Source organism: Symphalangus syndactylus, chromosome X, assembly GCF_028878055.3.
Source record: "Symphalangus syndactylus isolate Jambi chromosome X, NHGRI_mSymSyn1-v2.1_pri, whole genome shotgun sequence".
In the NCBI taxonomy this organism is placed as follows: Eukaryota; Metazoa; Chordata; class Mammalia; order Primates; family Hylobatidae; genus Symphalangus; species Symphalangus syndactylus.
Genome location: NC_072447.2, coordinates 91,502,661 through 91,526,433, shown reverse-complemented (window position 1 = coordinate 91,526,433; position 23,773 = coordinate 91,502,661). Strand labels below are relative to the sequence as shown.

General features: G+C 37.0%; 1 protein-coding gene across 9 annotated transcripts in view; it reads left to right on the top strand.

Moving 5' to 3' along the window:
• The window catches only part of CHM (CHM Rab escort protein), a 195,353-nt gene that overhangs the window by 90,447 nt on the left and 81,133 nt on the right, over nucleotides 1-23,773 (top strand). For all 9 annotated transcript variants that reach the window (XM_055266944.2, XM_063634329.1, XM_063634330.1 and 6 more), the window contains 2 exons: nucleotides 328-448; nucleotides 1,923-2,148. In XM_055266944.2, coding sequence (XP_055122919.1) covers nucleotides 328-448; nucleotides 1,923-2,148 — 347 coding nt within the window. The remainder of the gene's footprint in view (nucleotides 1-327; nucleotides 449-1,922; nucleotides 2,149-23,773) is intronic.

Genomic DNA, 23,773 nt, shown 5'->3' with positions numbered 1-23,773 from the left:
AAAAGGCATAAAAATGTACTAACATGTACATGGGGAGAACCACAGTGTTTGTTTTAGATAGCACTGCTAAATTTTTCTCTGTTAGGATGACATGCTATTGGCCTTTTAATAGCCTGAGGAGTAGCTTGGCAGAATTAAGTAAGAAAGCTCACAATTAGCTCTGAAGTTTAGCAGAGATGCCATTAGTACTGATGGAAGGTGACGTGAAAAAGCCTGGCTAGAATGGAAACGATAATCCTATTATATGTAAAGAGGAAAAAAGTGTAATTTGGAATACTTATATCATTCGGAAGCAGTTTCTTAACTTAAAATCATAATACTTTTCAGGTTCCGTGTTCCAGAGCAGATGTCTTTAATAGCAAACAACTTACTATGGTAGAAAAGCGAATGCTAATGAAATTTCTTACATTTTGTATGGAATATGAGAAATATCCTGATGAATATAAAGGTATTTTTTTCATTAAGTTGTGTTCTCCAATTATTTGACATTTCTTACTATTTTAATATGCTTGCTCTGATTTAGTGAGCCACTTACTACTGTTTTAAAATGCATTCTAACTGCAAAATCAATAGGTTAGCCATTAGTAACATGTAGCTATTTAAATTTAAATTAATTAAAATGAAATAAAATAAAAAGTTCAGTTTCTCAGTCTTATTAGCTATATTTCAAGGGCTCCATAGCCCCATGTGGCTACAGTGCAGATATTTTCATTATTGCTGAAGTGGCATGCTAGATTTTAATTTTTATTCTTATTATTTAAATACTACTGTCAACTGGCTCTTCATAGATGATAATCCCTTTTCATGATTCCATTATTTTTTCTCATAAGTAAAAGTACTATATATTTTGTCATTTTCCAGGATTGCTTTTGCATAGAATCTTGAACTATTTTGTTTGAAAAAAAAGGCTAGATGGTATATGGGGAAAAATACTGGATTCAGAAAAGGCATGGTTTCTATTCTTGGCTTTGACCTATTTCATTGTGTGATCTGGGGCCAGTTACTGCACTGTCTGTTAAAAATTGAATATGCCATTTTAGTGTCAGAGCTATATACTTTAAGTCCATTGGTCTGAAAATGTTATCCAAAATTGGAATATACTATTGATAATTTATTTATAAAGTTACAATAAGAAGTGCAGTGATATTTTTTTTCCTCTGTGAAATAATGAAAGTCTAATCCTTGCTCTTAAAGTTTCAAGTCTACTAGGTACTGTCATGTTGTTATCTACAGTGGTTGTGTAAAATTCAATTCTCTCAATAAATTTTTATAATTTTTATTTATGTAAATTATTTCCGTAAATTTTTTGTGTTTTATCATGGGATTTATTTCCCACCACTAACAGTCCAATTACATTATATTCTGTTCTTGGTTTAAAGGAGTAACTTCTGGGGGTCCCATATGTTTTGATGTGATTATGTGGCCATAAGACTGATTCTAGTAGCCACACGGAAATTCATTTCATTATTTTTTAGTTTGTTTTCTGAGTATTAGTGAGAAGTATACGTTTTACAAAACTCACATATTTATCATCTTAAATCAGTACATTCCCATGTTGTCATAGTTGTTTAATATTTTCAGTACCATTATTGGCATTATCCTGCAGGTTTCATGACAATAAAGTGAGATTATTGCCAACTATGGCAACCCATTGAGTTATTTAATATTTTCTAGTTTTTTTTAAATCCATGAAATGCTCAATCGTAATTCATCATTTAAAGCTTAAAAATTGTGCCATTACTCCAAATAAGAGAGCGAGATTGTTTCCATTTTTTTCTAAGATCAACCATCAGTGTCCAAAGTGTAATACCACCTATGTCCTTTGTGAGGTCTTTGAACCACACTTCATCTCCTTTTTGTGGGGTGGTTTTAAATAGAAGTTTAGTTCTGATTTTAAGTGATAAAATTTCATCTTTTCATAGGATATGAAGAGATTACATTTTATGAATATTTAAAGACTCAAAAATTAACCCCCAACCTCCAATATATTGTCCTGCATTCAATTGCAATGACATCAGGGACAGCCAGCAGTACCATAGATGGTCTCAAAGCTACCAAAAACTTCCTTCACTGTCTTGGGCGGTATGGCAACACTCCGTTTTTGTTTCCTTTATATGGGCAAGGAGAACTCCCCCAGTGTTTCTGCAGGTAAGTTTGCCATTGGTTTTCTTGTCCCTTCTAAAGGTGATACTTGAATAACAGATGAAAATTAGGCAGGCAAAAATGAGATTTATTCAAGATTTAGTATATGCAAATATATACTTTATTCTTTTTTTTTTTAATAATCTATTTACCTGCCTATCTACCCACCTAAGTGATATATTCAGTGTGGCCTGTTTTTGAGCTTGATAAAAATACTATAAATTCCTTTCTCCACTCAATAGCATGATGGAAAGTATTGTCATTGCATATAATTTTAGTTAATTTTTATTACTATATAGTATGTTATTGTGAACACACCGCAATCTATTTTTTCATTTTTCTGTTGGTGAACACAGGATGTTTCCAGTTTTTTGCAGTTAACACCCTTGTGTATGTTTCAAGTTATATATTTTCAAGCATTTCTCTCAGAAACATATCCAGGAGTGGAATTCCCAAGTCCTGAGACACATGAATGTTAACACTTTACAACATCGTGTTCATTTATTTCTCTAGAGGGCTGTACCAATTATAACCTTTTAGCAGTATATAAGAATACCCAAAGCTTTACATATTTGCCAATATTTAAAATTTTTTTGTCACTCTAACTCACATAAATTATCATTGCATTGGATTTTTATTTTTCATTTCTCTAATTACCTATGAAGTTGAACCTCTTCTCATATGTTTACTGACCATTCATGTTTTATCTTCAGGGAATATTTGTTTGTGTCTTTTTTTGTTTGTTTTACACATTTTTAAAAATTTTTATTTTTTGTGGGTACGTAGGAGGCATATATGTTTGTGGGGTACATGAGATACTTTAATACAGGCATGCAAAGTGTAATCCATCATGGTAAATGGAGTATCCATCCCCTCACGCGTTTATCCTTTGTGTTGAAAACAATCCAATTATACTCTTCATTTTAACATGTACAATTAAATCATTATTGACTGTAGTCACTCTGTTGTGATATCAAATACTAGATTTTATTCATTCTTTCTAACTAGATTTTGTACCTATTGACCATTCCCACTTACCCACTGCCCCCTCAAAACCCTCCCCAGGCTCTGATAACCATCCTTTTACTCTCTGTCTCCATATGTTTAATTGTTTTAATTTTTAACTCCCACAAATAAGTGAGGATGTGCATTGTTTGTCTTTCTGTGGCTGGCTTATTTCACTTAATATAATGACCTCCAGTTTCATCCATGTTGTCATGTTGTTGCAAATGTCAGGATCTCATTCTTTTTTTTTTTGAGATGGAGTCTTGCTCTGTCACCCAGGATGGAGTGCAGTGGTGCGATCTCGGCTCGCTGCAACCTCTGCCACCCGGGTTCAAGTGATTCTCCTGCCTCAGCCTCCTGAGTAGCTGGGATTACAGGTGCGTGCCACCATGCCTGGCTAATTTTTGTATTTTTAGTAGAGATGGAGTTTCAGCATCTTGGCCAAAGTGCTGGTATTAACAGGCGTGAGCCACCCCACCCAGCCAGGATCTCATTCTTTTTATGGCTGAATATTACTCCATGGTGTAACTGTACTGCATTTTCTTTATCCATTTATCTGTTGCTGGGCACTGAGGTTGCTTCCAAATCTTGGTTATTGTGAACAGTGCTGCAACAAATGTGGTATGTAGCTATCCCTTTGATATACTGATTTCCTTTCTTTTGGGTATATACCTAGCAGTGGGATTGCTGGATTGTATGGTAGCTCTATTTTTACTTTTCTGAGGAACTTCCAAACGGTTCTCCACAGTGGTTGTACTAATTTACACTCACACCCACAGTGTTCAAGAGTTCCCTTTTCTCCATATCTTTGCCAGCATTTGCTAGTGCCTTTCTTTTGAATAAAAGTTATTTTAACTGGGGTAATAAAATATCTCATTGTAGTTTTGATGTGCATTTCTCTGATGATCAGTGATGTTGAGCACCTTTTTATATGTCTCCTTGTCATTTGTATGTCTTCTTTTGAAAAATGTCTATTCAGATCTTTTGTCCATTTTTTAGTCATATCATTAGATTTTTTTCCTGTAGAGTTGTTTGAGCTACTTCTATATTCTGGTCATTAATTCCTTGTCAGATGGGTAGTTTGCAAATATTCTCTTTCATTCTGTGGGTTGTCTTTTCACTTTGTTTATGGTTTCTTTTGCTGTGCAGAAACTTTTTAACTTCATGTGTTTCCGTTTGTCCATTTTTGCTTTAGTTGCCTGTGCTTGTGGGGCATTGCTTAAGAAATATTTGCCCAGACCAGTGTCTTGGAGGTTTTCTCCAATGTTTTCTTATAGTAGTTTCATAGTTTGAGGCATTAGATTTAATTCTTTAATTCATTTTTATTTGCTTTTTATATACTGCAAAAGATAGGGGTCTAGTTTCATTTTTCTGCATATGGATATCCAGTTACCCCAACACTCTTTATGGAAAAGACTGTCTTTTACCCAGTGTATATTCTTGGCTCCTTTTTCCAAAATGAGTTCACTGTAGGTGTGTGGATTTGTTTTTGGGTTCTCTATTCTGTTTTTTTGGTTTATGTGTCTGTTTTTACGCCAGTACCATGCTGTTTTGGTGACTATAGTTGTGTAGTATAATTTGAAGTAAGGTAATGTGATTCCTCTAGTTTTATTATTTTTGCTCAGGATAGCTTTGGCTATTCTGGGTCTTTTGTGGCTCCATATACATTTTAGGATTGTTTTTATTTCTCTGAAGAATGCCATAGATATTTTGATATAGATTGCATTAAATCTGTAGATTGCTTAGCATAGTATGGACATTTTAACAATATTGATTCTTCCAGACCATGAAAATGGAATAGTTTTCCATTTCTTTGTGTCCTCTTCAATATCTTTCATCAGTGTTTTATAGATTTCATTGTAGGAATCGTACACTTCTTTGATTAAGCTAATTCCTAGGTATTTAATTGCATTTGTGGGTATTCTAATTGAGATTACTTTTTAAAATTTCTTTTTCGGATTTTTCAGTGTTGACATATATAAATGCTACTAATTTTGTATGTTGATTTTATTTTTTATTTTATTTTATTTTATTTTTTTGAAACGGAGTCTCACTGTCGCCCAGGCTGGAGTACAGTGGCGCGATCTCCGCTCACTGCAGGCTCCGCCCCCCAGGGTTCACGCCATTCTCCTGCCTCAGCCTCCCGCGTAGCTGGGACTACAGGACCCCGCCACCTTGCCTGGCTAATTTTTTGTATTTTTAGTAGAGATGGGGTTTCACCATGTCAGCCCGGATGGTCTCGATCTCGATCTCCTGACCTCGGGATCCGCCTGCCTCGGCCTCCCAAAGTGCTGGGATTACAGGCATGAGCCACCGCGCCTGGCCTGTATGTTGATTTTATACCCTGCAACTTTACTGAATTTGTCAGTCTAATAGTTTTTTGATGGGGTCTTTAGGTTTCTCCAAATATAAAATTATATCATCTGCAAACAAGAATAATTTGACTTCTCCCAGCCTCTCCCAGTGGCCACCACAGCCACTGGTCCACTGGGAGTTCTGCCAGGCCACCCCTGATGTTCACTTAAACCCCAGTACTCTTCAGTAAGCTTGTGTTGAATGCTTCCAGGCCTGGGCCTTACCCTTCATGGCAATGGGCTCCCCTCTGGCTGAGGGTAGGTCCAGAAAGGCTTTCTAAGAGCCTAGGCCTCGACTTGGGTCCCCAAGAGCCTGCTTGGTGCTCTGCACCCCTGTGGCTGAGTTGGTGTTTAACACACAACACAAAGTCCCCTTTACTTTTCTCTCTGCTTTTCTCAAGCAGAAGTCTTTTGCCGTGGACACCACAGCTGGGAATGTACTGGGTCTCACCTGAAGCCAGCATGTCTCAGAATCTCACCCAAGGCTCATGGCATACTTCCTGGGTATTACTGTTGATTATTTTGTAGCCAAGGGCTTTTAACTAGCAGGTGATGAGCCCTGCCAGGATTGGGTCCTTCCTTTGAAGGCAACGGGTTCCCTTATGGTCCATGGTATGTCTAGAAATGTTTTCTGGGAGTTAGGGTCTAGAATGGTGGCCTCATGACTCTGCCTGGTGTCCTATGTTATTGTGGCTGAGCTGCTATCCAAGATGAAAGACAAAGTCCTTGTACTCTTTGCTCTCCTCTTATCAAGCAGAAGGAATTAGTCACCTTTGTTGCTGTGAGCTGCATGGCCTAGGGTTTGGCAAGGGGTGGCATAAGCACTCCCTTAGCTGTCCAGGCTGGTTTCTCCCTAGGTCATGTGCTGCCCTAGTCCATGGGCTCTAAGCCCAGCCCAGCATTAGCACTTGCCTGGGAATTACAGTCCTCGTGTCCTAGATTGCCTTTCAAGTTTATCTAGAACTCCAGAGCACTTTAGCCCATTGTGACAAGGCTTGCCGAGACACTCGAGTTCCAGCTGCTGGAATGGGCCATTCCTTTCTTGCTAGGGCTGGTCCAAATGTTCCTCAGTGCCAACTGAGCCTAGCATAGCTTTGCTCTACACTGACAGGGCAGCACCGAGTTCAATGCTACATCCCCCAGTTGCTATGCTCTCACTCTCTCAAATGCATCGATTTCTCTCTCCACACCACATGGCCACTGCCATGGAATTGGGGAGGGGTGGCATTGACGATTCAAGACTGTCTTCAGTGCCTCCTTCAGTGATAGGAAGTTGCAGCCTGGTACTGTTATTGCTTACCTGATTTTTGCTTCTTATGATGGTGCTTTTCTTGTGTGTAGTTGGTTGTTAAAATTTGGTGTTCCTGTGGGAGGGGTGATCACTAGAGGCATCTGTTTGACCATCTTGCTCCACCCTCTCATTTTTGACTTTTGCCCATTTGTCTATTGGGTTGTTGTCTTTTTCTTACTGATTTGTAGGAGTTTTAAAATATATTCTGATTAGTGATCTTTTTTCAGTTATATGTGTTGGATGTATTTTGTCTTATGGTTTTTATGATACGTAAAGGTCATGAAGATTAATATAGTCAGATAGAGCAATCTTTTTTTTTTATGCTTAGCTTTTTTTGGGAGGTCATATAGTACACCTGAAGTATAGAGACAAGACTGCTTAGATTTAAGTCCTGACTTTTCTGTTTATTAGCCATGTAACTTTGGGCAAGTTTTACTCCCTCTCTCTGTTTTTCAGGAATCAAATTTGGGATTTTTTTATTCAGTTGTAGCTTTGTGTCCTAATTCGTTATTTTCTGCTCTTTATTATCTCCTTTATTTTGCTTTCTCTGGATTATATTTAGATCATCTCTCCCCTCCCCTGCCCTTGGCAATTATTAGGCTGAAGTTCCATGAATTAAGTATTCATCTTTTAAATATTTTTTAATATAAGCATTTAAGAATAGTTCCTCTAGTTTACATCTACTGGTGGCAAATGATTCCTCCTTTTGTGTATCTGAAAATAACTTTTTCTTCTTTTTTCTCTTGAGTGGAAGTTTACTGAGTAAACAATGCTAGGGTGACAATTTTTTTTCGATACTTTAAAATTTTATTCCATTGTCATTTGTGTTCCATTTTTGCTGCTGAAAAGTTCAGTGTCAGCCTACTTTGTCATTTTTTTATTATGACAAGTTACAAAGATATATTTTTTTCTCTCACATTGTTTTTAATGTAGTTTGTCTTTTGTATTCTATATTTTTACTACAGTGAATCTTAGGTGTTAATTTCTTTGTATTTATCTTGCTTAGTATAGGTTGAAACATATGAAATTAACATTATTCAACCATTTTAGATCTACATTGTCCTGTGGTTCAAATAAATACGTTGTGCTTTTTCTGTCTGTAAATTTATGTTGTTTATTGTTTTGGAAATTTATCAGCCAATATCTTTATAAGTATTGCTTTTTCTTCCTTTTCTCTTCTCGCCTTTTTGGAACCCTAAGTAGGTATGTTTTAGAACTTAGCATTCTCTCTTCTATATCTCTCAATCTCTTTTTCATTATTTGCTATCTTCTTGTCTTCATGGCTTCATTCTGGGTACATAATTAAGATCTGTATTCCAGCATATTAATTCTCTTCACCTGTAACCCATTCATTTTCTTTCTTCAATATTATCTTTCATTTGTAGAAGTTCTACTCACCATCTTCCTTGTCACTCTTGATATATTTTTTTACTTGTTCATTTTTGAAATTATTTATTCTATTTAATCATTTCATATATAGATATTTTACATTCCCTTTCTGATAACTCTAATATTTAAACTTCATAACGATATAATATTGCCATGTATTGCTTCTACTGATTCATCTCAATGATTTGTATGTGTGTGTGTGCAATGCTTTTCCTTAGCTGAGAGTTTATATTTGGTTGATTTTAATCTGGGGACCCAAATTGGGAGTGCCTTTCTTCAGGGATTATTTGTGTTTGCTTCATCTTCAAGGCACTACAGAATTAGGATAATTTTGGTTCCCTTTGGAGGTCATCACTTAATAATGCAATACAACCTCCAGATAGTGATAATGTCACAAGATTTTTTTTTTTTTTAATTTCAGTGTTTATTGCTCAAAGCTTTTATTTCAAGTTAGGGTTTGTATTGTATGTACATGGGGATCGGTGTTTCCCATGGACATTCCCCTTCCTTCAGTGTCATTGGTTCAATAACAATTATTTCATCTAAGACCTAGTTTTGGTATTAATTGGAAGTCTCTTCACAGTGTCTAGTTTGGTTTACCACTGGAAGTAGGTAATTCTCAAATTCTCAAATTTGCATTTCCTAAATATGTGATTTTATGACTTTAGGTGGGAATGTTATAAATTTGGAAGTAACTTATTTCCGAATATGATAGATCTGTGTATTTCTAGACAAGCTCTTCCTCTTCTGATTACTTGTCAAAGTAGGAATAAATGGGGAGTGCCATGTTCCCTAGGAACCAGAGGTCCTTCTATCAACTTAATACAAGTGGGGGAGTTCTATGGTTTTCTTAGTTACTCTTTCCCTCTTCCTGTGTCATTGCCTGATTCAAAGGAGACACACCATGTTTTCTCTTATGTTGCCACTTGCTACTCACTCCTGTGGAGCTTAGGGCAAGGAACAGAAACAGAATGAACAGATCGCTGGGAAGTGATCTAAAGCTCACTGGCCTCCTTACTAGTGTTTTACAAAAATGGAATGTTTAACCCTATTTCTCTTTTTTCCACTAAATCCCTCTATTTCTAATTCATACATTAAAAAATGCATTTTGTTTTTGTTTATTTCTTTTGAAGGGAAAAGACATTAACAAGTTTTGTTTGTCGTGTACAGATATAAAATTTCAGAATGTGATCTTATGTATTGAATCTTAGACAAGGAAAACATTTTTCTCCAAAGATGGTTGTAATCTTAAGGCTGAGATTGGCAGCCTTACATATATTTTTATTCTCTGCAGAGCCTACATGTGGCTCAGATTGAATGTTTTTTATAAAAATTATACCTCATCCTGCCGGGCGCGGTGGCTCACGCCTGTAATTCCAGCACTTTGGGATTAAATATATTAAACTTCTGGGTAATTCTCTTGAGTTCTTATATTTTATATACATGAGTCTGTCTGTGAATTATAATAAACATGCATTTCCTTGACCTACAGATATTAACTTTTAATTTTATATTAGATTCTCTCCATAATGCTTTATAATTCCATATAAATATTGTTTTACTTTTATCCTAAAGTAGTAACACTATTACCATCTATACATCATAGCCTACACTTTTTATCACCAGGTTATCAGAATAAGGTGTCACCTGTTTTGTGATTTCTAACCACCATTCTATATTCTGTTTTAATATAAGCCTCTTAAGCATTTCTCACAGCCAGTTACAGCATGTTCTCATCAAGGCTACTATTATAAATGGTATGCATGCATATTTATGTGAAGGATTCAAAGACATTTGGAAGTCATATCCTTGCATTCTAAATGATTTCTGCATGTGACATTTTAACTACTAGAGATAACTTTCATGAATAAATGTCCTTTGAGGCTTTTATCAATCTAAATAGGTAGATTTTTTTTGGTAAAGAAAATGAAACATATTTATGTTGCTACCTAGTATCCATTAATATGTCAGGATATGATAATTGGAACATATTGGAAGAAAAGTCATTAAAACCTGTATATTTTTCTAATCTAGCAAGCTTTACAGTTTTCCCTAATGTAAATTAATTGGTTGATACATTTTCTGGCACATTGCACAGGATATATATGCAGTTTATAGACTTTAAAACTCTCACAATATATCTTCCAAACGGAAGTCCTTTTTAAGCCCTAACTGACCTATTTGTTTATCTGTGCGGTTGGTAACATAGTAGCCTTTATAACTACATTCTAGTTCGGAGTAAGTTTTATATACTACATCATGTATTTATAACCTGTTAATTGGAGCAGTATCAGTGGGAACAAACTTCACATTTTTTTATATGTAGATGTGAACTGCCCAGAGATTGTTACTTAATTTTGTTAAAAGAGGGCATTTAACTGTCAACCTTCTAGATAATTCAGCCTTTCATTATTCTGTGGCCTAGATTTGATCTAATTTTTTCCTTTAATGTAGTAGAATTGTTAAAAGATGAAGGATGAATATGTTTCAATTTTAGCATGTGATATAAATTTATGTATATAAATAAATCATGTAAATTATCACCACCAAACACTTTTTTTACCAATTGTTGAACCTCAGATGAAATTTTCCTGACTATTGTATGTGGAAAATTGAAGATGTGAGATTTATAGGAAATTGTGTAACACAAGCTGATCTCTAGCTTATAGCTTTCATTTATTTATTTATTTATTTTTAACTTTTAGTTTCAGGGGTAGATGTGCAGGTTTGTTCTATAGATAAATTGCTGTGTGTAGTAGGCCATTCTTGCATTGCTATAAAGAAATACCTGAGACTGGCTAATTTATAATGAAAGGAGGTGTAATTGGCTCATGGTTCTGCAGGTTTACAGGGAGCATGGTACTGGCATCTGCTCAACTTCTGGAAAGGCCTCAAGAAGCTTACAATCATGGTGGAAGGCGAAAGAGCAGCAGACATGTCACATGACCAGAGCAGGAGCAAGATAGAGGGAGGTGCCGCACACTTTTTAACAGCCAGAACTCATGAGAACTCACTCATTATCATGAGGGCAGCACCAAGGTGATGGTGCTAAACCATCATGAGAAATTCACCTCCATGATACAATCACCTCCAAATAGGCTTCACACCTCCAATACTGGGAACTACAATTCAATATGATATTTGGGCAGGGACAAATGTACAAACTTATTCTGTCCCTGGCCCTTCCCAAATCTCATTTCCTTATCACATTTCAAAATACAAGCATCCCTTTTCAGTAATCCCCACCAAAATCTTAACTCATTCCAGCATTAACTCAAAATTCTCAAGTCCCAAATTCAAATTCTTTTCTGGAAATAAGTTCCTTCCACCTCTGGGCCTATAAAATCAAAACAAGTTATTTACTTCCAAGATACAATGGGGTTTAAGTATTGGGTAAACATTTCCATTCCAAAAGGGAGAAATTGTCCAAAAAAGGGGGGCTACAGGCCTCATGCAAGTCCTGTAAGGAGTGGGCTCCCAAGGCCTTGGGCAGCTCTGCCCTTGTGGCTTTGTAGAGTTCAGCCCCTGTGGCTGCTCTCACAGGTTGTTGAGTGCCTGTGGCTTTTTCAGGTGCAGGGTGCAAGCTGCCTGTGCCTCTACCATTCTGGGGCCTGGAGTATTGTGGCTCCCTTCCCACAGCTCCACTATGCAGTGCCTTAGTAGGGACTCTGCATGGGGCCTCTGACCCCACATTTTCCCTATGTACTGTCCTAATACAGGTTCTGTGTGGGGGTTCCATCTGTGCAGTAGGTTTCTGCCTGGACACCCAGGCTTTCCCATATATTCTCTGAAATCCAGGTGGAGGCTGCCAAGCCCCCACCACTCTTATACTCTGTGTGCCTGGAGCCTTAACACAATGTGGAAGCCACCAAGGCTTATGACTTGCACCCTCTGAAGTAGCCACCAGAGCCAAACCTGAGGTCGTCTGAGCTGAGGCTGGAGCTGGAGTGGCCTGGATATGGAATGCTTTGCTGCTTAGAAATTTCTTTAACCAGATACCCTAAATCATCACTCTCAAGTCAAGCTTCCACAGATCCCCCGGACATGAACAGAATGCAGCCAAGGTCTTTGCTTAGGCATAACATGGGTGGCCTTTGCTCCAGTTCCCAATAAGTTCCTCCTTTCCATCTGAGTCCTCCTCACCCTGGACTTCATTGTCCATATAACTGTCAGCATTTTGATCAGAGCCATTTATCCTGTCTGAGAAATTTTAAACTTTCCCTCATCTTTCTATCTTCTTCTGGGTCCTCTAATTTCTTCCAACCTTTGCTCATTGTGCAGTTCCAAAGTCGCTTCCATATTTTATGTATCTTTATAGCAATGCCCGATTCCTCTGTACTAGTTTTCTGTATTAGTCAGTTCTTGCACTCCTATAAATAAATACCTGACACTGGGCTGTTTATAAAAGTAAGAGGTTTAATTGGCTCACAGTTCTGCAGCCTTTAGGAAGGATGCAGCACCATAGGAAGCATGGTGCCGTCATCTGCTTGGCTTCTGGGGAGGCCTCAGCAAGCTTACAATTATGGCAGAACCTGAAGGTGGAGCAGGCACACCACATGGCAAGAGCAGGAACGAGAGAGAGAGAGAGGGGGGGGGAGATGCCACACATTTTTATACAACCAAATCTTGCGAGAACTCACTATAGTGAGAACAGCACCAAGAGGATGATGCTAAACAATTCATGAGAAATCCACACTCATGATTCAGTCACCTCCCACCAGGCCCTACCACCAATACTGGGGATTACAATTCAACTTGAGATTTCGACAGGGACAAATATGTAAACTATATCACAGGGCTTTGGTGTACATATTATTTTGTTAGCTAGATAATAAGCATAGGACCTGATAGGTAGTTTTTCTAGTTTTTCAGTCCTCACCCTTCTCCCATCCTGCACCTTCAGATAAGTCCCAGCATCTATTTTTTCCCTGTATGTGTCCATGTGTTCCTGTCATTTAGCTTCCACTTATAAGTGAGAATGTGTGGCATTTGGTTTTCTCTTCCTGCGTTAGTTTGCTAAGGATAATGTCCTCCAATTCCATCCATGTTCCTGCAAAGGACATGATCTCATTCCTTTTTATGGCTGCATAGTATTCCCTGGTGTAGATGTACCACGTTTTCCTTATCAAGTCTTCCATTGATGAGCATTTGGGTTGATTCCATAGCTTTGCTATTGTAAATAGTCCTGCAGTGAACATACTGGTGCATGTGTTTTTATGGTTGAATGATTTGTATTCCTTTGTGTTTGTAACCAATAATGGGATTGCTAGGTCAAATGGTAGTTGTGTTTTAAGTTCTTTGAGAAATCACCAAACTGCTTTTCTTAGTGGCTGAGCTAATTTACATACCCACCAGCAGTGTATAAGCTTCCCTTTTCTCTGCAGTCTCACCAGCAGCTGTCTAACTTACAGCTTTTAAAAAGAGATTTAGAGAAGACCAAAAGTTACAAATATATAAATGGATGTATGTATCTTTAAGCAGCTTGCTCAAAATTATAGGCGCAACATGGAGGGAATGGAAAAGGAATCTCCCATTTAATGAACTTATTCAGTGATGACAAAAAGGACTATGCCCAAAATGGGACAACATGCTACTGTGATTCTGTCATAACCATGGTATTTGTGCATTTATATAGACCATAAGGTATTTTATATTGTTTTATCTTTTCCCCCTACTTTTAAAAATCCCCTTCCTCAGTCCAGAGTCAATGCATTTTACTAAGTGTTTTTTAGTTCTCTTTGGATAAATCATAAGATAAAGCATCTCTTAGACCAAAGGAACTACCTTCTTTTATTCGATGATAACCATTGTGTTTTTCTTCAGAGAGTTTTCAGAAATCTAAGAAACATTTCCTATCCTGGATCAACCTATTAGAAAACCAAGAGAAGTCTTAAAATTGGCCAAGGAGTATACTGTTGGAAAATTTAAAGAGTTTATATATTCAACTGCATCTGAAGTCAGAGCAACATTGAGATGGAATTTTAGTGTCTGCCCCTGATGTTGTTGCTCCTCTACCTTAACAAGTTGGAGTTAGATTATAGATGTAGATTCTTCAACAGTACATTATTTTTTTTTCTTCCATAGTATTCTCCTTAATCTCTTTTCTTGTAAAAATCTACCTACTATTCTGGTAGCAGCAAAAAAAAAAATTAAAGTTGATAGAACTCTTTTATATTGTTTTGACTGGTGTCTAATTTTTACAAACGAACAAAGTTAAGGTAAAAAGAGGCTGAGGCTAGAAACCATATTTTCTAATATGCATTTTTCTTGACTCACCTATTATATAATTTTTAAACAACTTTTTTGAAAAAAATTAAGACATAATTTGCAAAAATATTGTGTTATTTTCTGGAACTTGTTATATTTATGGTATTTCTTAACTTTTAACAACGTGTAATTTGCTATGACTTATTTATTTTCTCATTATGGATGCATATTCAGCTTTCAGAAAAAATTGGAGAGAATAAGGGGCCTTCTTACAGTGTTCTAGAAACATGTTCCAATTCTGTGCCCAATACAAAATGCCAGTTTAGGTAAATAAATAATTTATTTCAACTTTCCATATTTTAATTAATTGATAAAGGTAAAAGGAAAAACAAGCCATGAGCAAATTATCTCCTCCTTACCCCTCCAACTTGAATTTGTGCATTTGATAAGCACTAATGCTGAGGAGCCCAGTAGCGGTTAGAATAGTTAGCATTGATCTGTTTCATGTCCCCATCCCCATTGGTTTCCTCCCACAGTGTCATAGAACCATGTGATATAGCTAAATCTAGGTGCAGAAACTGACTCTATGTCAAGTGGGTAAATTTGACTAGTCCAAATGTGTGTGTGTAAAGCTTGATTATTGAATCACAACATACTATCCTTTTGCAGCACTGCAGCTGAGGAGAACTGCATTGAGATATGCAAAATGTTCTTGATCTGGCGTCCATAAGACCTTGAAATTTATTTACAAAATGTTTTATGTTTCTTCATAAAAGGAGTCCATAGTTTTGTCACATTTCACAGGCATCCATGACTTAAAAACAAGGATTGAGAACCATTGTTAAGAATTTTTATTATTTTTTAAAACTCAGGTAAACATTCCTTAAGAGCTTATAAAAGGAAGAGGTCCTAAAGAGTGAATACAAGAGTGCTTCTGGGATGTAAAAACTCGGGGTTGGGGGTTAGGGGTTGGGGGCTAAGGGAGGGGGAAATTGGAAAATGTTGCTGTTAGTACTATGATATATAGGCACCTCTTCATATAACATGCAAGTAGATGATATCTATGCCTTAGTCATATGGGACAGAAATATTATAATAAGTGTAGAATAGTGAATAAGAAGGTATATTTTGGAGCCAGACCAGTGGGATCATCTCCTGATTCTGCTATTTATTAACTGTGTATCCTTGGGCAAATTATTTAACTTTTCTGTGCTCCTCATTTTTGGGGGGATGATAGTACATACCTCATAGGTTGTGAGGATTAAAATGAGCTAATATGTAGAAGAAAGTGCTTTTAATATTGCTTGCCCAAGTACTACGTAAGTGTTAGCTGTTATTACTATTACTGTTGTTACTGTGATTGTTTTTAACCATTGCTGCTGCTGCTGCTGCTGCTGTTACAGAATGCCAGCAGGGCAAATATGAGGCAGTTAGAGACTTAGCTAGATTTAGTAATCTAAGTTAGGAATCAGCGATTTTTTTTTTTCGTAAATAGACAAATATTATAGTACATAGTTTAGGTATTGCAGGCCACATGGTCTCCATTGAAACCATTTGTAGCCATAGACAATGTGTTAACAAATAGATATGGCTGTATTCTAAAAAAATTATTTCTAAAAATAGGTGGCAGGTTTTTCCAACTTCAGTTGAATAGTCTTTTCTTCCAAAAAATGATAATTTAAAAAAACCCCAGTATTAAGAGATTATACAGGAATGTCTCAGTGCAATGCCTAGTGTATATTAGTCATGCACTAAGTATTTGACGGATTAATGAATGAATAGCAGATGATGTATAACTGAGGAAATTGTATATTAAGGAAATGATAGAGCAGTGTTTTTCCAAGCTTTCAGGTGTGTCAGAAATTAAGATTACTGAGCTCCATCTCCAGCATTTCTTACTTGTAGATCTGGGTGGAGCATGAAAATGTGAAATTTTAACAGATTCCCAGGTGTTGCTCATGCTGCTATAGAAGAAGCAATCACAAGAGTTGTTCTCTGGGTCTAATTCTAATGAACAAGAAAGAAAGGGTTTAGTTAAAATGACCAAAGTCTTTTGAAGAAGCATCTGTGTCTTTATTGTAAATGTGATTTTTTTCATTTCTTTCCATTTAATTCCACAACAACTTTTTAAAGCATCTATTCTCTGCATAATACTCTTCTAGGTATAGTGGATGTACAGTATATGAAAAAGAATATGACATAGACCTTGATATCAGTGTCAAGAAGCATCTAGTTAAAGACAGATGGTATGCACTTGTGGACCAATTAGAGAATTAGAAAATGTATTTTATCGGGTTCCAAAATTTTCAATAGAGGTGTGAAGGCTATCAGTACTCAGAAATGATCAGAAGGGGCCTAAACAGTTATGACATGAAAGTAATCAAAGTAGGCTGACTACTTTGCTGAAGTTATAGGAATCTCAGACTACTGTTAACCCATCTATTCTCAGAAAAGAGCAACCAGATTGGGCTCCACTCTAAGCCAATAACCATCAGTGGTCTGATCATACCTATCTTTAACATGGTGCATATATGTCATATATATTTTTTTTGTTTTTTTTTGAGACAGAGTCTCGCTGTCGCCCAGGCTGGAGTGCAGTGGCACGATCTCAGCTTACTGCAGACTCCGCCCCCCGGGGTTCACGCCATTCTCCTGCCTCAGCCTCCTGAGTAGCTGGGACTACAGGCACCCACCACCTCGCCCGGCTAGTTTTTTGTATTTTTAGTAGAGACGGGGTTTCACTGCGTTAGCCAGGATGGTCTCGATCTCCTGACCTCGTGATCCGCCCGCCTCGGCCTCCCAAAATGCTGGGATTACAGGCGTGAGCCACCGCGCCCGGCCAACATGGTGCATATATGTTTGAGATACTTAATTGTTGCAGAGACTCATGGTTTAGACCAGAGTTTCTCAATCTCAGCACTATTTACATTTTTTTGCCAGGATAATTTTCTCTGTGTTGGGGAAAGGGCTGTCTTGTGCATTGTAAAATGTTATCAACATACCTGGATTCTACCCACTAGATGCCACTACCTTCACCCAACCCACTTGTGACAGACAAAAATGTCTCTAAACATTGCCAAATGCCCTATAGAGGCAAAACCATAACCGCTTGAAAAATACTGGTTTGCTCCAACTCAGTGTATATTGAATTGTTGTAGTCTTTACAATAATATGATAAATATGTGATTTTCTTTCTCTTTAACAAGTGACCTCAAACTAGTTCAGTGTTGAAAGGCAGTGATGTGGTTTGGCTCTGTGTCCCCACTCAAATCTCATGTCAAATTGTAATTCCCAGTGTTGGGGGAGGGACCTGGTAGGAGGTGATTGGATGAGAGTGGATTTCCCCCTTGTTGTTCTTGTGATAGTGAGTGAGTTTGTAAGAGATCTGGTGTTTAAAAGTGTGTAGCACTTCCCCCTTTGCTCTCTCCTGCTTCGTCATGGTAAGATGGGCTTGTTCCCCATCACCTTCTGCCATGGTTGTAAAGTTTCCTGAGGCCTCCCAGCCATGCTTCCTGTATAGCCTGCAGAACTGTGAGACAGTTAAACCTCCTTTCTTCATAAAGTACCCAGTCTCATGTAGTTCTTTATAGTAGTGTGAAAATGGACTAATAGAGGCAGGAGGAACAAAATTTTCTTGCAGTCCTTTCTTTGAATCTTATTACTCATTTTTTGATTCTGTAATCTGGAACAAAGTAAAATCTATTTAAGGAACAGGACAGTTTTAGATGTGTTGGCATTTGAACCAATGGACTAATTTGTGAAGGTTATTTAGCAAGGTGCCAAAGCATATAGGAGATACTGAGTAGCCATTGACGAGCAAATTCTTATATACCATATCTTAGTAGTTAGAAAAAGAATAAGAATATGGGGGGGATAATGTGCACATACGCATATCCTCCTCAATTTTATAAAGAAATAGAAGCACCATTCCTCACCTTCAAATTCCACCCTTAATCATTGTTAAGTTGGTTGCATGTCTTCCTACCTTTTGCATGTTTGTACAGGTAACTGTGTATAAATGAGTACATATATGCTTACTTTAAAGAAATTTAGTTGGCTGTATTGTCTGGTATGAGGATGTATATGACATAATTTAATCATTTTCCTTGTTGGTGTAAGCATTAAAATTATGTCTTTGATATGAAAGAAATATCTCATATCCAGAAATTTTAGAAAATAACATAAGTATTATTTTTTGTTATAAGAATTAACTGAAATCCCATCACCTGTTAACAATAGCACACTGAATATTTTGGTGTATTTTCTTCTATCTTTTTTAGTCCACACATTTAAAAAAGTATATAGCTTCATGCATCACTTAACAACAGGGATACATTCTGAGAAATGCATCATTAGGTGATTCCATAGTTGTGCAAACATCATAAAGTGTTCTTACATAAACCTAGATGGTACAGCCTACTATGCGCCTAGACTGTATGATATAGTCTATTGCTTCTAGGCTACAAACCTGTACAGCGTGTGACTGCACTAAATACTGTAGGCAATTGTGTAACATAACGGTAAGTATTTGTATATTTAAACATACCTAAACATAGGAAAGGTACAGTAAAAATACAGTATTAGAATCTTATGGGACTTTCCTCATATATGTGGTCGATTTTTCTCTGAAATATTGTTATGTGGCGCATGGTTATAATCTCAATATTTTTTGTATTTGGGCATCTTCAACTATAGAATAAGCAAACTTACAGCCATCATTAAAAAAAACACACACACATATATCAGCTTAAAATAGCAACGGAAGGCTAGGTAGATTAAGAGGAGGTCTTTAAATTCAGGAGGCCTTAACCTGATATTCAATGTCTGTAATCAGTTACTTGGGTTTCAGGAATTTAGGGGGTAAATACCCTGAAATTCCATGCCAAATATTGTGCGTATAATGTGCATAGCTACATTTTTCTGGGAAGGAAGTTCATAGTGTCTCTATTAGTGTCTCAGAGGAGTGTGTGGCTGCCCCCTGCAACCCCACCACCAAAAAAAAAAAAAAAAAAGATTAGGAACCACTGAGATATACTATCTCAATTGAGAACTGTCTTTACTAAATTAGAAGAGTAGTGTGCAGTAGATTGACAAAAAGCTTCTATCCCAAAAGTTTGAAGGTTGCTATTTGAATAGAATTCTTATAAACTGTTGAATTTTGGAGGATAAAATAAGGACAGCAACATACTTTATTTTCAGAAAAATTTGTATATGATTTTAAAGACAATTTCCTTTCTAGTTGATAGTTTATATTAGCATGGAGATGATACATGATTATGTTTGTATGATCATTTATTTGTTTTTCCCTTGAGGAAAGAGTGTTTCTTGGGATAAACAGAAGGGGATGGTGAGATAATCCATCATTTTGAAACCTGTTCTCTGGTGATGGATGGATATATTGGTAAAGTAACTCAATAATCTTCATTTTTTTCCAGGTTATTCACTGATCACTGAACATTGTCATTAATAAAGCAATGGAATGCTTTTGTGTCCTTGCCTGCATTATTCCTTAGGTTTTGACAGAAAAATATTTCCCATTTGGGAATAACCTCTTTTAAAACTTACATTTAAGTATATTTTGTGGAGGAATTATTGTGACTCTAATGAGTATATTGGAATTACATTGGCTATACAGATTATAGAGTTTGATTTCCTTCTTTTTTAAACCTTTCCTGTGGTGCGGATACAGTTTAATTTCTTTTTCTATTTTTTTTTTTTTTTTGAGACAGAGTCTTGCTCTGTTTCCCAGGCTGGAGTGCAGTGGCAAGATCTCGACTCACTGCAACCTCTGCCTCAGGGGTTCAAGTGATTCTCCTGCCTCAGCCTTCTGAGTAGCTGGGATTACAGGTGTGCACCACTACGCCATGCTAATTTTTGTATTTTTAGTGGAGATGGGGTTTCACCATGTTGCCCAGGCTGATCTCAAACTCCTGACCTCAAGTGGTCTGCCCACCTCAGCCTCCCAAAGTGCTGGGATTACAGGCTTGAGACATGAGCCACTGTGCCCAGCCTGATTTTCTATTTTAATAATAGCCCCCTTCAGTGCTAACTAACTTAGATACTAGATTACTCTCATAGGTAGATACAAAACTTTCCCAGTCCAGTTTTCTCTCTATGTTATATATGTATACTACTCCAGCTCTTAAAATAATTTTAATAGTTTGTATTAGAATAAAAGGTGGTTGACTCATAATAGGGCAAGGCTGATATTTGAATTAAGGCAAGTGTTTAGAGCTGAAATCTTAGTTTGATTAAACTGAAAGATAGTATTAGTATTATTACACAGACTAACTGGTTTTTTTTTTTTTTTTTGACGGAGTCTCACTCTGTCACCAGGCTGGAGTGCAGTGGCACAATCTCGGCTTACTGCAACCTCTGCGTCCCAGGTTCAAGTGATTCTCCTGCCTCAGCCTCCTGAGTAGCTGGGACTACAGGTGCCCGCTACCACACCCGGCTAATTTTTTGTATTTTTAGTAGAGACGGGGTTTCACTGTGTTAGGCAGGATGGTCTCGATCTCTTGACCTCATGATCCACCCGCCTCAGCCTCCCAAAGTGCTGGGATTACAGGCTTGAGCCACCGCACCCGGCCTGCACACACTAATTTTTTAAAGATTGTTCAAGATAATTCTTGACCCATCTCTTTGGAACCAGTATACTGTTACCCAGTTGTGATAGAAATAATATGTCAAATGTGTTTATTTGCTAGCTAAATTTAAGATTGCCATTCAATAAAAAGTGTAACACAAAACAAAGACAAACAAAACAAAGGCAGCCAGATCTAAGGCTTTATTTGCTAGGTTTCTGTGTGTTCTCTACTATTCCCCAGTGTAAATTTGTTTTTGTTCTAGATTAAAATAATCCAGTTAATGTGATTGGTATAAATTGTAGCAAAGCTATTTATTTCTGATTCTTCTTCATCAATTTACCTTCTACTTTGGAAGGGAATACTCAAAAACTGAGTCTTTTTATTAAATCTTTGTTACATCTTATGAACTTTATAAGGTTTCCCATGTGCTACAGAAATATCAATCTCAGAAATGGGTTTTGATTCTAGCTTTGTCATGTTGTTATTTAGGTGGACTTGAACGTATCATTTAAATTCGCAAAGCCTCAGTTGTCTTACCTGTATTATGGAAAAGGCCATAGTCTAGTCTTACCTCCTGCCTTTGGCTACTTTGAGACTTGTGTGTGATAATGTAAGGAAAAGTGTGTTGAATTTTATGCCACACTAATGCAGAGTGTTATTACATAAAAGTTGCATGACTTTGCAGTCTTGGTGTTTAGAATGAATGTTTTGTTGATTACTGAAAGATTAATTTATATATTATAGATGATTCAGTTTATACAGACTAGATTTGGTATTAACAATTATGTAATTAAATTAGCTAATAATTTATGTCTGTTGATAGATGTATTTGCTTTATAAAAGTCATCTTCATCTCTCCCATAGTTCTGAGCGTATTGCCTTCTACAAAATGGGTACTCCATAATTTTTTCTTATCAAATTCTGTGTTTTACTCATACACAGTTAATTGCCTAGAACTTTGGTAGGCACATAGTAGGTGCTTAGTAAATTGACTTTTAAAAATTTAATTAGTAATTACCATAAAATGAAATTAAATATTATGGGACAGAAACTTTTCCTTTCATGTACTAGATAAATAATTTGTAAAAAGAACTGTGTTAGGACTGAAATAATTAATGTAGCTTTTACTCTTCCTCCTTTTTATTTCTCGATCTCTTCGTGCTCCATCCTCTGCCCTCCTTCCAAATTAGGCAGTAGATTCACGCTTGCTTAATATAATAAAATAGTATGAAAGTTTTGACAAAAACTTTTACAGTCATGTGCTGCATAATGACATTTCAGTCAACAACAGACCACATATATGATGGTGTTCCTATAAGATTCTATTACTGTATTTTGACTGTACCTTTTCTATGTAGTTTAGATATGTTGAGATACACAAATACCATTGTGTTACAGTTGTCTACGGTATTCAGTACAGTCATACATTGTACAGGTTTGTAGCCTAGGAACAATAGGCTATATAGCATGTAGCCTAGGCATGTCATAGGTTATATCATCTAGGTTTGTGTCAGTACACTCTATGATGGTCACACAACAATGAAATTGCCTAATGGTGCATTTCTCAGACCTGTTGTTAAGCGGTGGATGGCTGTTGACATGGTTTAGATATTTATCCCCTCCAAATTTCATGTTGAAATTTGATCCTGCGGTGTTGGAGTTGGGACCTAGTGGGCGAAGTGTTAGGGACATGGGGGTGGATTCCTTATGAATGGCTTGGTGTGATCCTTGAGGTAGTAAGTGAGTTCTCACTCTATTTCACATGAAAAGTGTTAAAGAACCTGGCCTCCTCTCCTCCCTTCCTTGCTTCGTCCTCTTCTACCATGTGACACATCTACTCCCTCTTTGCCTTCCACCATTATTGGAAGCTTCCTGAAGCTCTCACCAGAAGTAGATGCTGGCACCATGTTTCTTGAACAGCCTGTGGAACTGGGAGCCAAACAAACTGCTTTATAAATTACTCAGCCTGAGGTATTCCTTTATATCAGTGCAAACAGACTAAGACAGTTGTATTTGGTAAAACTTCTCTGATTTTAATCTCACCAAATTAGAATTTATAACAAAACATTCATAACAATTTTAATGTTTTTACCTCCTACTCTGTATGTAAACAGTTTGCTGAACAAATGAATAGCATGAACAGGAAGGTATATTACCTTCTTATTATACCTACTCAAGAAACCAAACATTACTGGATATATACCCAAAGGATTATAAATCATGCTGCTATAAAGACACATGCACATGTATGTTTATTGCAGCACTATTCACAATAGCAAAACTTGGAACCAACCCAAATGTCCATCAGTGATAGACTGGATTGAGGAAATGTGGCACATATACACTGTGGAATACTATGCAGCCATAAAAAAGGATGAGTTCATGTCCTTTGTAGGGACATTGATGAAGCTGGAAACCATCATTCTGAGCAAACTATTGCAACGACAGAAAACCAAACACCGCATGTTCTCACTCATAGGTGGGAATTGAACAATGAGAACACTTGGACACAGGATGAGGAACATCACACACCAGGACCTGTCATGGGGTTGGGGGAGGGAGGAGGGATAACATTAGGAGAAATACCTAATGTAAATGATGAGTTAATGGATGCAGCACACAACCATGGCACATGTATACATATGTAACAAACTTGCACGTTGTGCACATGTGCCCTAGAACTTAAAGTATAAAAAAAAAAAAAAAAAACACCGAGTGCAGTGGCTCATGCCTGTAATCCCAGCACTTTGGGAGGCCGAGGTGGGCAGATCACAGGGTCAGGAGATCGAGACCATCCT